General features: G+C 39.7%; 1 protein-coding gene across 3 annotated transcripts in view; it reads left to right on the top strand.

The window, feature by feature from the left end:
• The first annotated feature begins 1,976 nt into the window (after positions 1–1,976).
• The window catches only part of LOC142607439 (uncharacterized), a 12,576-nt gene continuing 1,932 nt past the window's right edge, over positions 1,977–12,620 (top strand). Inside the window, exons 1-5 of one of the 3 annotated variants that reach the window (XM_075778935.1) lie at positions 1,977–2,595; positions 3,369–6,263; positions 8,542–8,595; positions 9,137–9,498; positions 12,550–12,620. The exon at positions 12,550–12,620 is cut by the window's right edge and continues 97 nt beyond it. In XM_075778935.1, coding sequence (XP_075635050.1) covers positions 2,113–2,595; positions 3,369–6,263; positions 8,542–8,595; positions 9,137–9,394 — 3,690 coding nt within the window. In that variant the 5' untranslated portion in view covers positions 1,977–2,112 and the 3' untranslated portion in view covers positions 9,395–9,498; positions 12,550–12,620. Of the gene's footprint in view, positions 2,596–3,360; positions 6,264–8,541; positions 8,596–9,136; positions 9,504–12,549 lie in introns of all 3 variants that reach the window. The other 2 variants (XM_075778936.1, XM_075778937.1) reach the window with 2 other exon arrangements.

The following is a 12,620-nucleotide window of genomic DNA, read 5'->3' as shown; positions in this document are numbered from 1 at the left end:
AACAATAATAGACAATCAAAGAACGACTACACTATTGACAAAAAAGTGTCTACCATGATCTAAGGATGACTACACCAATGGGCTTGAGGAATATTGATAGAGAATGACACTAAAGTAAAGCATGTGGGTGAGTAGGCGAATTTCGCATAGATTGAATCCAAAATGAACGAGGATACACTAATTAGTGTGAGTGTAACTAGGGAACCTCAAATGGGAAAACAGAACCCAATTTTATTTATTATTTTGTTTGATAGAAAAAACCCAAATATTGATATTACTTAGAAAGCAATTGATATTCTACACCATATATCGAAAAGTTATATAAAATCTTTCCAAAGCATTATATCCCTAAAAATTGTTCCAAATAAATAACCTAAATTAAATGTTTAACTCCAAACTAGTTTAGAAGTTATTTTCCTCAATACATCTGTCTTGCTTTGATTCGTCGTCTTCTATCTTGACTTGGGTTGATTCGTCCTACTTTGATACATCGTCTTCTATTTTGATTTGGGTTGATTCGTCCTTCGCAGATGATCTAGGTTTGGGTGAGTAAGTACAAATAGAAATATATTTTTTTTCTTCTGAATTTTGATTGATGAGACACTTACTGAATAGTAATATTTGTCCTTCTCGACTGATTTGAGTAGATAATGATTGAAATGATCATTTATATTTAGTTTTAATTCTCCATCTATACCAAAAATCAATTAGCGTCTTGATTTTGTGATAACCAAAAACGCCATAACTTAAAACTCTCTTTAAAAAAAAAAAAAACAAAAGTTTAGTTTTAGCCGCATAAGAGCAACCACACCAGATCAGCTAAAAATTTCATCTATTTTACACAAAAAACCTCATTTTAAAATTTTACACATTCATTTTTACAAATCACCCACATCAGTTCATCTATCCTACTACCTCTATTAATTAAATAATAATTTTCTCACTTTTTTTAATTATATCTCTCAACTAACACGCGCGCGCCTACTGTTTATTTTTTTTTGGTGATTCTTCTCTTCATTTCTGATTCATGTCTCTCTCTCTCTCCTTCTCTTCATTTCTCTTTCTCTCTCTCTCTCTACCCATCTTCCAACTCCGATCTCCGATCTCGCACCGCCGAGCCCAGCGGCGATCTCCGATCCACGCCGAGCCCAGCGCGATCTCCGATCCTCGCACCGCCGAGCCCAGCGCGATCTCCGATCCACGCCGAGCCCCGGCGCGATCTCCGATCCTCGCACCGCCGAGCCCGGCGCGATCTCCGATCCACGCCGAGACCCGCGGCGATCTCCGATCCACGCCGAGCCCAGCGCGATGCGCGATCCTCGCACCGCCGAGCCCAGTGCGATCTCCGATCCTCGCACCGCCGAGCCCAGCGCGATCTCCGATCCACGCCGAGCCCAGCGGCGATCTCCGATCCACGTCGAGCCCCTCGCGATCTCGGATCCTCTCTCGGGCGAGCCCTGCGGCGATCTCCGATCCACGCCGAGCCCGGCGCGATCTCCGATCCACGCCTAGCCCGCCGTGATCTCCGATTCACGCACCACCGATCCTGGCTCCGATCCGCGGCTCGCCGACCAAAGTTTGTGTATCTGTGTGTTTTTTTTTTGGGAGCAAATGTATGTCCGAGTTTGTTGCGAGGAGCCGTTCGTGTTAATTTCTCTGTGTTGATATTGAGTTTGTTGAGGTCGTTGAGAACGGAGCAGAGAGAGGAAAAATGGAGCGAACGAAAATATTAAAATAATCTATACACAAGCTACAGTACTCGTGTATATTTACACGGTACTGTAGCTCGTTTAAGGGTTTCCACGTTTTTGCACTTTTATACACCCACTGATGTGGGTGATTTTTTACAAAAAATATGTAAAAGTTGTACTTTTTTTCATTTTACAAAATTTTAGCTGAAGAGATGTGGATGCTCTAATAAGTGAATTAGGTGGAAGAAATTCCTCCAAACTGCTTATAGTACAACGGCTTTATGAAATTTGAGTAAAGACGAAATCACAAAAAAAAAAAAAAAAACGACGCGGCGTTTTCCTTGTAAACTCAAAAAGAACAACAGTCACAGAGTCACAGCGGAGCCCTTCGTTCCTCTCTCTACCTCTCTCTTCTTATTCAATGGACCCTCCGAACCCAAGTCCAAACCCGAAACCGAACCAGTCCTCGATGCGGGTCCTAATTCGACCACCCCCACCGCCACCTCCGACTTCCTCTCCTTCAGCCTCCCCAAAAGGCCAAACCCCTCTCCCTCCGCCAGATCCCCCACCACCACTACCCGACGGCGTCGTCGTCGTCGGCTTCATTTCGCGAAGACCCGAACCCTCGTCCCGGATCATCAACCGGGTCATCGACTCCAACGTATTCGGGTCCGGCCACCTGGACAAGCCCTTGTTCGAAGCAGACAACGAGAACGAGAAAGAGGAGGTCAAGGACTGGTTCAAATGGAGAAGCATCAGCTACTACCCCCAGGAAGATAAGGGGATTTTGTACTTGCGGTTTTGTTCGACCCGGTGCCCCGCCATGACTGGGGTTTCGGATCCCGGGTCGGGTTTTGAGGACCACGAGTCCCGGGATCTCCAGGGTTTGCTCTTCATGTTCACTGTGAGTGCTACTGCTTCTTATTTCAATTTTCTTAAAATGCAGTGCTTAAAATTGTAGTATATTTTTATTCTGGGAGCAAATTTGAACTGAACTCAAATTATATATGTAAAATGCTTCAGTTTTTGAAAAGTAGTGATTGCCTTATTGTCTATTGCAATGTTAAAGTTTAGTGCACGAGCGATTTTAGTCCCCGAAGTTTAAAATAATCTCGTTTAGTATAGACTAAAAATCGACACTTCATTACTGTATAAGTACTAGAAGCGATTGCATTAAGTTTGTTAGGACTAAAACTATCACTTTTAAAGATTTTTAGGGACTAAAAGTGATCACTTTAAACTTCAGGGGCTAAAATTGCTCACGAGTTAAAGTTTAGGGACTAACCGTGTGTTTTTTGGCCTTAGTTGTATGATTATTATTGGTTAATTAATCGGGTTGAAACTTGAAAGTTTATTACATTTGAAATAGGTTGGGTTTTAGTAGAGTTCTATGAATTCAAAATATTGTATGTCACGAATTTTATAGGTTTTGTCCATGAACCCTTGATTGGTAAGTTACAAAGCAGCCTGTACTTATGGGGTGAGGGGGTGCCGAGTGCCATCTCAGTATAGCACATTGGCAACAAAGAGTTTGTGAGAGCATTGATTATTGTTTGGAGCTTGTTCAAAAGTTTTGGTTTACTAGTATATGGGTTGGCATGTAGTATTTCTAGTTTTGATGAAAATGTGGTCTTTTTAAATTGTTATATCTGATGTTCAGCTCAATTAGCAATGCAGGTTTGCCATGTAATAGTATATATTCAGGAGGGGTCACGCTTTGACACTCAAATTTTGAAAAAATTTCGAGTTTTACAATCAGCCAAGCATGCTTTGGCACCATTTGTAAAATCCCGAACCAATCCACCGTTGCCATCTAGGCCACATTCTTCGTCATCATCACGACCTACATCTTCAACCACCTCCTCCAACAACCCTTCTCCAGGAAGAACTGGTGGCACCTTAAGTCGTAATGCTTCAGCTATATCTCTCATGTCAGGATTAGGTTCTTACACCTCTTTGTTTCCAGGACAGTGTACTCCAGTTATACTTTTTGCTTTTGTCGACGATTTCTCTGATGTGTCAAATCCCTGTTTGAATTTGGAGGAGTCATCAGATACCTCCTCACTTAATCAGTCTTCTAGTTTGAGCAGTATAGCTAGACCAAGCATGCCTGTTAAAGGTTCTGGTTCTGTTATGGTGCTTGCCCGTCCTGTGAGTAAATCTGAAGGCAGTTTTAGGAAGAAACTGCAGGCATCTCTTGAAGCACAGATTCGCTTTTTAATTAAGAAATGCCGAACACTTTCAGGTTCTGAAACAAGTCATCATGGGTCAAGAAGTGGGGTTGCTTCAAATTCTGCACCGTTGTTTTCACTCGATGCATCAAGGGCTGTTGTACTGCTAGATTGGTCTACAAGTCAGAGATGTGAATCTCTTGAATTTGCCATTGGCCTTGTGGAAGATGTCTTGAGTGGAAAAGCAACCTCTGATTCTCTTTTGCTCGAAAGCCATGTTCAGAATGTGATCAAAGAGGATATATTATCTGTAAGGGAGTTCATTTACAGGCAATCTGATATTTTAAGAGGGAGAGGAAGCATGGTCACTAATACCAACAGTGGCTCAGCTGCTGGTGTTGGTATGGTTGCCGTTGCTGCAGCTGCTGCTGCCGCCTCAGCTGCTTCTGGCAAGACATTCAACACTCCTGAACTTCCAAATCTGGAAATTTGGTTATCTTCCAGTCAACTAATTTTGCATGGAGTGCTCTCTGCAAAAGGTGGATGTATAGATGAAACTGAAATTAATAAAAGGAAACCTCGTCTACGGAGTACTGCTACACCACAGGTTGAAGGATCTGCATCAAAAAATATGGATCCTCTAGATGTGGCAGTATCTTGGTTGGAATGTGGGAGAGGACTGAACACAAAATTTTCCACACTGTGGTGTGAAAGAACCCTTCCAGTAGCCAAGGAGGTTTACTTAAAGAACTTGCCTGCTTGTTATCCAACTTCGCAGCATGAAGCTCATATGGAGAAAGCTTTGCATGCTTTCCGCTCAATGGTCAAGGGACCTGCAGTGCAAAATTTTGCAAAAAAGTTGGAGGATGAATGTACATCCATCTGGAAATCTGGGAGGCAACTCTGTGATGCTGTTAGTTTGACTGGAAAACCATGTATGCACCAGAGACATGAGGTCCAAACTGACCTGTCACTTTTAGGAGATGGGGTCAAGCCACATTCTAGTGGATATGTTTTCCTCCATGCTTGTGCATGTGGCCGTTCACGGCGACTACGAGCTGATCCTTTCGATTTTGAAACTGCAAACATTACTTCCAACTGCTCTCCAGATTGTGACAGGCTTCTTCCTGCTCTTCACCTTCCAGAGCTAAGCAATGCAGGACCTATTCAGCCATCCTCATGGAGTTTGATACGTGTTGGGGGTGCAAGGTATTATGACCCTTCTAAGGGCTTGCTTCAGAGTGGGTTCTCTGCCACTCAGAAGTTTCTTTTGAAATGGACTATATTTTTAGAGACATGCAAAAGCCCAAATGGCTTAACAGAAGGTGTTTTGCAGCATGGTTTTTTAACTAGGTCATGTACAAACTCCAAGGTTGAACTTAGTGCGGATACAGATATAAAGAAAACTAGTTCTGTACGGTTGTACTCAGGAGATTTGCAGATTGGGGGTGAGCATCAAAGCAAACCTTCAGAAAACATCAAGTCATCTGATGACACTAAAATCAGTTTTGGTAGAGGTCTTCCCAATTTTACATTGAGAAAACCATTTTCTGCAGTTGTTGCTGGATCAGCAGCTGCAGATTCAGGATTCCCTCCTCTCCAGCAGAGGAAGCAAGCTTCTTCCGTATCAGATAAGGTTAAGCAAGGTAGGGCAAGAGATCGAAGTGTTGAACAGGTTCATGCAGCTGATGAACATCAGGGATCTCAAAAGTCTGAAGATATTTTAAATGATACCAATACTAATGGCTGCACAGATGGTGACCCCTTCTTACAGATAGGCAGTAATGTAATTCCTGTAAATGTGAATGGTGGGGGAAAGATCAAATTGAACCCATCATTGAAGCATGTAATGGTTTATGTTGGATTTGAGCATGAGTGCCCCCATGGCCATCGTTTCCTATTGAATACAGAGCATCTCAATGAACTTGGATCTTCTTATTCATTTCTTGAAGAATCTCATATAACTTCATTGACCAACATTTCAGACCGTAATGTGATGAATCCTTCAAAATTGGGTAAAAATGGTGTCCGTGGTAAAGTTCATCGAAACTCAAATCTGATGAATGCTAGTGCTGTAAATAAGGAGACAAATATGTATCAGTCGAAAGAGATAGTGGCTAATGGCAATCTAAATTTAGGTCGCTTGATACAGTTCCCTGGGTCAGGGGAGGAACAGAATCAGGCATCCCTCAGCATTTCAACACTTCCCAAAATTGTAAAAGGGCTCGAGGGGGGACTTCAGTCTATTAGCCTCAATGATGGTGGAAGTGCTTTCTCCATGGTGAATAGAAATTTACCAATTTACATGAACTGCCCACACTGCAGGCTCTCGAAGAATAAAAGGGATCCACCAAAGATTAAGTTTGCTGGCACAATATCACAGCTTCAAAGGATTTTTCTGGTACAAAATGTTGCTTATTTGATTTTTTCTTACTTTGCCTTTAAATCTTTCGTAGTCAATATAATTCCTTGGCATGAAGAATATATCTACTGTAGTTGTCCATACAGTGTCAAATTGTTAAAAATATGAGAGACAGAGTATTTACCATTCTCAGCATCCTGTAACCATCTAGCTAAAATTATATGCATGGGTAATTGGTCACCAAAATGATTCAAGTAGTTTCACATTGTTTAGTGAAAAATATGGTGACATACTGAATATCTTCTAAGATTATTTCCAGCTAAAAATCTGTAGTTGGGCCACCAAGATACAGCTTGAGAAGCCTTATGATATTTCTTTTCTATTTTTATTCATTATTAAATACCTATGAAAAATTTACTGGCATTGCTTAAGATTATGTCAGGGATACTGTCTGTTTTCTCTGTCTTGCTCCAATGAAGTTATTCAATTTTGGACATCTATCTCATGACAAAATTCATCGGATGGTTCCAAATTATTTGAAGACCATATTTCTACCATCTTTTTCCTTGTGAATTAGGTGTGTTGAGAATTAAATCATACAGCACAGTGACAGACTTTTTGAGAAGAAACGCATGCCTTCTTATATTCTATGAAAAAACTGTACTTGAAAGCAGGGACGGACCTAAGGGGGGGCCCAGGCACCCCCTGGTCCTAGGATTTTTTGTTTTTGTTTTTGTGCATGTATTTTTTTCATTTTTGTTTTTGGGCTGCCCTCCTCTCCAATCAGCCCAGCCCAACTGGCAACTGCCCAACCCAAAAACTTAACAAAAACAAAGCCTTAGGCTGCGTTTGGTTGGACAGTAAATGAGTTCTAGAAAATATTTTACGCATTTGTGGGTGTTTGGCAACAACTGAAAATTTGGTCAAACTGAAAATCACTTCCCATTGACCGTAAAATACCCCTTCCCAGACTGAAAATCACTTCCGTTTCTATTTTACCTTCAAATAGAATTTTCCGTTTGAAAACAGAGAAGGAGAGGGAGAGAGCAACGACCCACACCAGAAAAGAGAGAGAGAGAGAGCTAGAGGGAGATCGCCAAATCGGTTAGATCACGCCGGTGAAGCCAAGATCGTTGTCCTCAACCCAAAGCCCCGCCGTTGAGCTCGCGCCGTCGAGCTCGCGCCGGGCGAGATCGAGGCTCGAGATCGCGCCGTCGAGCTCGCGCCGGGTGAGATCGACGCACATGATCGCGCTAGCGAGATCGGTGGGTCACCGATCTCTCTCTTCCTCCTCCCTGTCTCACCTCCCTCTCCTCCCTCTCTCAGTTTGACGGAATGATTTGCCCATGGTGTTGTTTTGATTTTTGTTTGTTTAGAAGTTGATGGATTGTAATTTTCTATTATAAAATTTGTTTGGAATGTGAGAAAATAGCTGAGAAAATGTGAGAAATCAGTAGAAAATTTGCATTTTCAGAATGTTACCAAACACTTGAAAATATTTTCCAAAGTATTTTTTAAAATGCCACCAAACACCTAAAAATATTTTCCTTTCCCGAAAATATTTTTACCTGAAATTATTTTACACTCAGAAAATATTTTACACCCAACCAAACGCAACCTTAAAAAAAAAGCTTATTAGCTCGATAGTTACAAACCAAACTCAAGAAAAAAAGAAAGAAAAAAAGAGCTTCAAATTCTCTTTTCATAGATGATTGCATTGTAATGTATCATGAAACAATAGGATTTTGTTTCTTTTGTCTTTGTTGGTAGATGATTTCATCTTAATGTATTAAGAAATAATGATTTTGTGTATTTTATCTTGATTGATAGTTTGTTAATAATAAATGGATGTTTGTGAAACAATAGATTTTTGTATCTTTTGTCTTTGTTGGTAGTTGATTTCATCTTAATGTATTAAGAAACAATGATTTTGTGTATTTTATCTTGGTTGATAGTTTGTTAATACTAAATGGATGTTTATTTGGATTTATTTTTGCTTATACTCTCCCCCCCCCCCTTCCCAAACTTAAAATCCTGGGTTCGTCCCTGCTTGAAAGCTGTAGACAATGTGTTTTTGTCCAATCAGAAATAATGAGCTTAGAGAACTAGGGTTTACATGTGCATTTATATCTGAAAGATTGAAACTGAAGGACATCACAGAGTACTCGTATACAGTATGTTATGGAGAGTAAAGGGAGGAGGGGGATTGGGTAACAACATGAACTGAAATTTGCTGCACTTTAGTGCCGTGCATTTTTTTGGTTGATATTCTGTTGTCTTTATTGCCAAATATGTAATATGTGGTATTTGCTTGTAGGTCACTCCTCCATATCCAATCATATTAGCAACATGCCCTACTATACAATTTGAGGTATGTTTCATTTGCTCACTATAACACGCATGAATTCACTTTATATATGTTAAATACACCTTGAAGTATTTATTCATTGTTTCTAGAAGTTTCCACAGTACCACGTATATTGGAAATTTAGCTTTCCTTTGTTTCCCCACATTATTTGTGAAGTTATGGATGATGTATTTCGCATTATGCCAGAATTTACTGAAGCTCTCTTGGAGGTTGTGGATTATTATCTCATTATATCCATTTAAATGGCATTATCTCACCTTGACTAATGAGAATCCTTAAAAGGGATTATTTAATAACACCATTGGCTTGTATTATTAATTGAGATTTTTTCGGGAATAAAGATCCTCAAGGTTGATTAAATTCATCTTGGGTCTGAACAGTCTGTTACAAGCACTTATCCAGTGTTTCAGTTTGAAATTTTTTTGGGAATAGTCTTGTTGGTACACACTTCATTTTTTTTTGTTTAACCTAAAATTGTGACTTAGATCTTTGTTGGAATTCTAAGTCTAGTTTTCCTCACGTTATGGCCTTCATTTATTTGCAGGCATCATGCCTACCTTTATCAATTCCAGACAGTGAGCGAAAATTGCAGTTCAGCCTTGGATGCCGAGTGATCTTACCACCAGAGAGTTTCCTTACGCTAAGACTCCCCTTTGTGTATGGTGTGCAACTGGATGATGGAAGTCTGCATCCTCTTAACCCTTTTGAACATCAACCAGAGTTAACTGCCTGGATTACTAAGGGCACAACATTGCAGGTTTTGTCCAAGGGCAGCGGTCTTGATGAGGGATTTCACACGTAGTCAGATTTGCTGAATGTTAGAATATGGCTGCTACAATAACCAACATCTGTGCTGATTTTGCAGTTTGCACAGGCAGATTATGTGACCAGCTCATCTGAGCTCAGGTGAGGTAGTACTTTTTTAAAAATTATTTATTATTGTGTGCGCGTCCTTGATTTTTTGTGTATCTTTCCTGTGCTCATCCTAGAAATAGGGTTTTGGATAAGTTTTCCTATTTACTAAGTTTTCTTGTGGAAAACATGCTATGCTACCATAGAAAGATAATATAGATAATAGTGTAAGTTTAATAATTGATGACTGAGATATAGCATAAATCATTGATATGATATGCAAATATGACAAATCTTGAGAAAGTCAGACACAGTATGGCAGGATACAATATTATTTGGTGAAGTTGAAGTTCTTATTTTTGAAGACCCTTTATGAGTGGACTTACTTCTAGTATGTTCTCAACTGGGATTGACTAGAGTTCTAGGATTCATTGAGCTTTCGATATTTTTCTTCTTTTTCATTTCTTTATTTGGGCATTTCCTTTATGCTATTTAATTAAACTTTATTTCTTATCAAACAATTTATAATAAATCTTCAAGGATTTTCGTAGTTTTAACAATTTAATTACACAAGCATCCTTTTTTTTGGGGGGGGGGGGGGGGTGAACAGGTTAGAACACAAGCATCCTTAACGTATACACCATGCAAACATATATCATAAACCTGTTCTGGCTGGTCATATCTCAGGATTCACTGTGGGTCCCAGATCTCATACCCCCTTAATGGTGTCTCATCTTCTTTTTGTGGACGATACTCTAATTTTTCGTGATGCTTTACCTAGTCAGATTGGTAAATTGAGAGACACCTTATCTTCATTTGAGGCTGTGTCAGGTTTGCATATTAATCTGGCTAAATCCGAATTGGTTCCGGCTGGTGAGGTATTAAATAGGGGTGAGCTGGTGGTCCTTTTAGGGTGTAGGCAGTCCTCACTGCCAATGACTTATTTGGAGCTTCCGTTGGGAGCTGAATTTAAGGATAGGGCAATTTGGAACCCTATTCTTGAAAAAATTGAGCGAAGATTAGCAAGTTGGAAGCATTTGTATCTATCAAAAGGTGGTAAGGTTACTTTACTTAAAAGCACTTTCTCAACCTTGCCTACTTATTACCTATCTCTCTTTTCTATCCCGGTGGATATTGCAAATCGCATTGACAAACTCCAGTGGGATTTTTTATGGGGTGGTATTGATGAGTCCCATAAATTCAATCTGGTCACTTGGGCCCATGTGTGTGGCCCTTTGAAGTTTGGTGGGTTGGGTGTGCGGAATTTGAGAAAATTTAACCAAGCTCTACTTAGTAAATGGTTGTGGAGGTATAGTACAGAGACAAACCACCTTTGGCGGCAGGTTATCGAGATCAAGTATGGGAATATTTAGGGTGGGTGGTGTACAAAAGAAGTAACAGCTGCTTATGGTGTTAGTGTGTGGAGAACTATAAGACAAGGCTGGCCAGCTTTCTTTAAATCCATCATCTTCAAAGTTGGCAATGGTAATAGAATTAAACTTTGGCATCAGTTGTGGTGTGGGGGTTGTACTCTTCGGGAGGCATTATTAGAACTCTACAGCTTTAGTTGTAACAAGGATTCTTATCTTGCGGATGTCATGTCTTTTCCTAATCAAAGGCTTCATGGGGATCTTCGATTCTATAGAGAGCCCCAAGATTGGGAGATGGAACAATTTGATATTTTTTGGAATCTTATACACTCTATGACCTTTACTAGTGAGGGGCATGACAAACTTTGCTAGAAGTTGACAAAGAATAAGGGCTTTAAGGTTAGTGAATACTACTTATCCCTCTTCTTGACCCCTGACTACCTTTTTCCGTGGAAACCTGTGTGGCGCTCAAAGATCCCTTCGAGAGTTGCTTTCTTTTCTTGAACTACCGCCTTAGGCAAGATTTTGACCCTTGATAGACCATGAAATAAGGGTGTTCTCATCATGGATTGGTGTTATATGTGTAAAAGAAGCGGGGAATCGGTAAACCGTCTTCTTCTTCATTGTCCCATTTCTTTCGAGTTATGGTCTATGGTTTGGATCCTTTTTGGTATGATTTGGGTGATGCCTAAGTGTTGCAAATTTATTTGCTTCTTGGCAGGGTCCGTTTGGTAGACAGCGCAATATAGACCTATGGCGGGCTGTCTCACATTGTGTGTTATGGTGTCTTTGGCGGGAAAGGAACAGTAGATGCTTTGAGGGAACAGAACAGTCGATTTTTGAGATTAAATCTCTCCTCCTCCACTCTTTGTTTGCTTGGTGTTCTGCTTTCTCTTCTTTTTCTTGCTCTAATCTTTTTGTTATGCTTGATCATTGTAATTTTCAATCTTGATGTAACCCTTTCCATGTACACTCCTAGTGTACCTGGGGCTTTTGACTAATGAAATTTCGTTATTTATAAATATATATATATATATATCATAAACCTTTCTTAGTGTTTTTGCTTGCAATAATAGTCCTTTCGTATTCTAAATGATGTTGTATCAACATGTGTCCAACACCTTCTCCAATAATCATTGGACATGTATAAATTTTTTTAAATATTATTCCTAGTATGGATTTTCTTATAGAATGGGTATAAGGAATTAAGGAATCCTTTTCATTGGCTTTTGAAATTGATAGAAGCTATTTCACGGTGAAGATTTAATTTTGACAAATGTAAAGGTGTACATAGTGTTAACTATTAAGTCATTTCATTTAAGTTATGGTTAATAATCACTCCTTAATTGGTGGGGTAAAATTTTAAATAAGAGCAATGCTAGTACCACAATAAATTGCACTAATTTTGCCACAACTTGTCATGTGGCAAGTTGTGAATGGTGAAAAAAATGGTTGTCCATGTGGGTCCACAACTCCACCACTCACAACTCGCCACATGGCAAGTTGTGGCTAAATTTGTGTAATTACCTGTGGTACTAGCATTTTTCTTTAAATAATGTGGCACTATATACACCTTTAGATTAGTCAAAATTACTTCTTAACCTAAAAATGACCTCTATCTATGTCAAAACAAATAGAAAAAAAACCCTCATCTATAATGTGGAATATTTATTGTGAGTATTGGAGAAGTAATGGTACCCTATATGAAGACAGCTCTTTTGTGCTTCTGCTTCAGGGATTACTGATAATGATGATGATGATGATGTTTTCTTGTCACAAAGAAACTTATGATTGGACATGTGGGAG

This window comes from Castanea sativa, chromosome 8 (genome assembly GCF_040712315.1).
Source record: "Castanea sativa cultivar Marrone di Chiusa Pesio chromosome 8, ASM4071231v1".
Lineage (NCBI taxonomy): Eukaryota > Viridiplantae > Streptophyta > Magnoliopsida > Fagales > Fagaceae > Castanea > Castanea sativa.
This window is presented reverse-complemented; position numbering and strand designations above follow the sequence as displayed.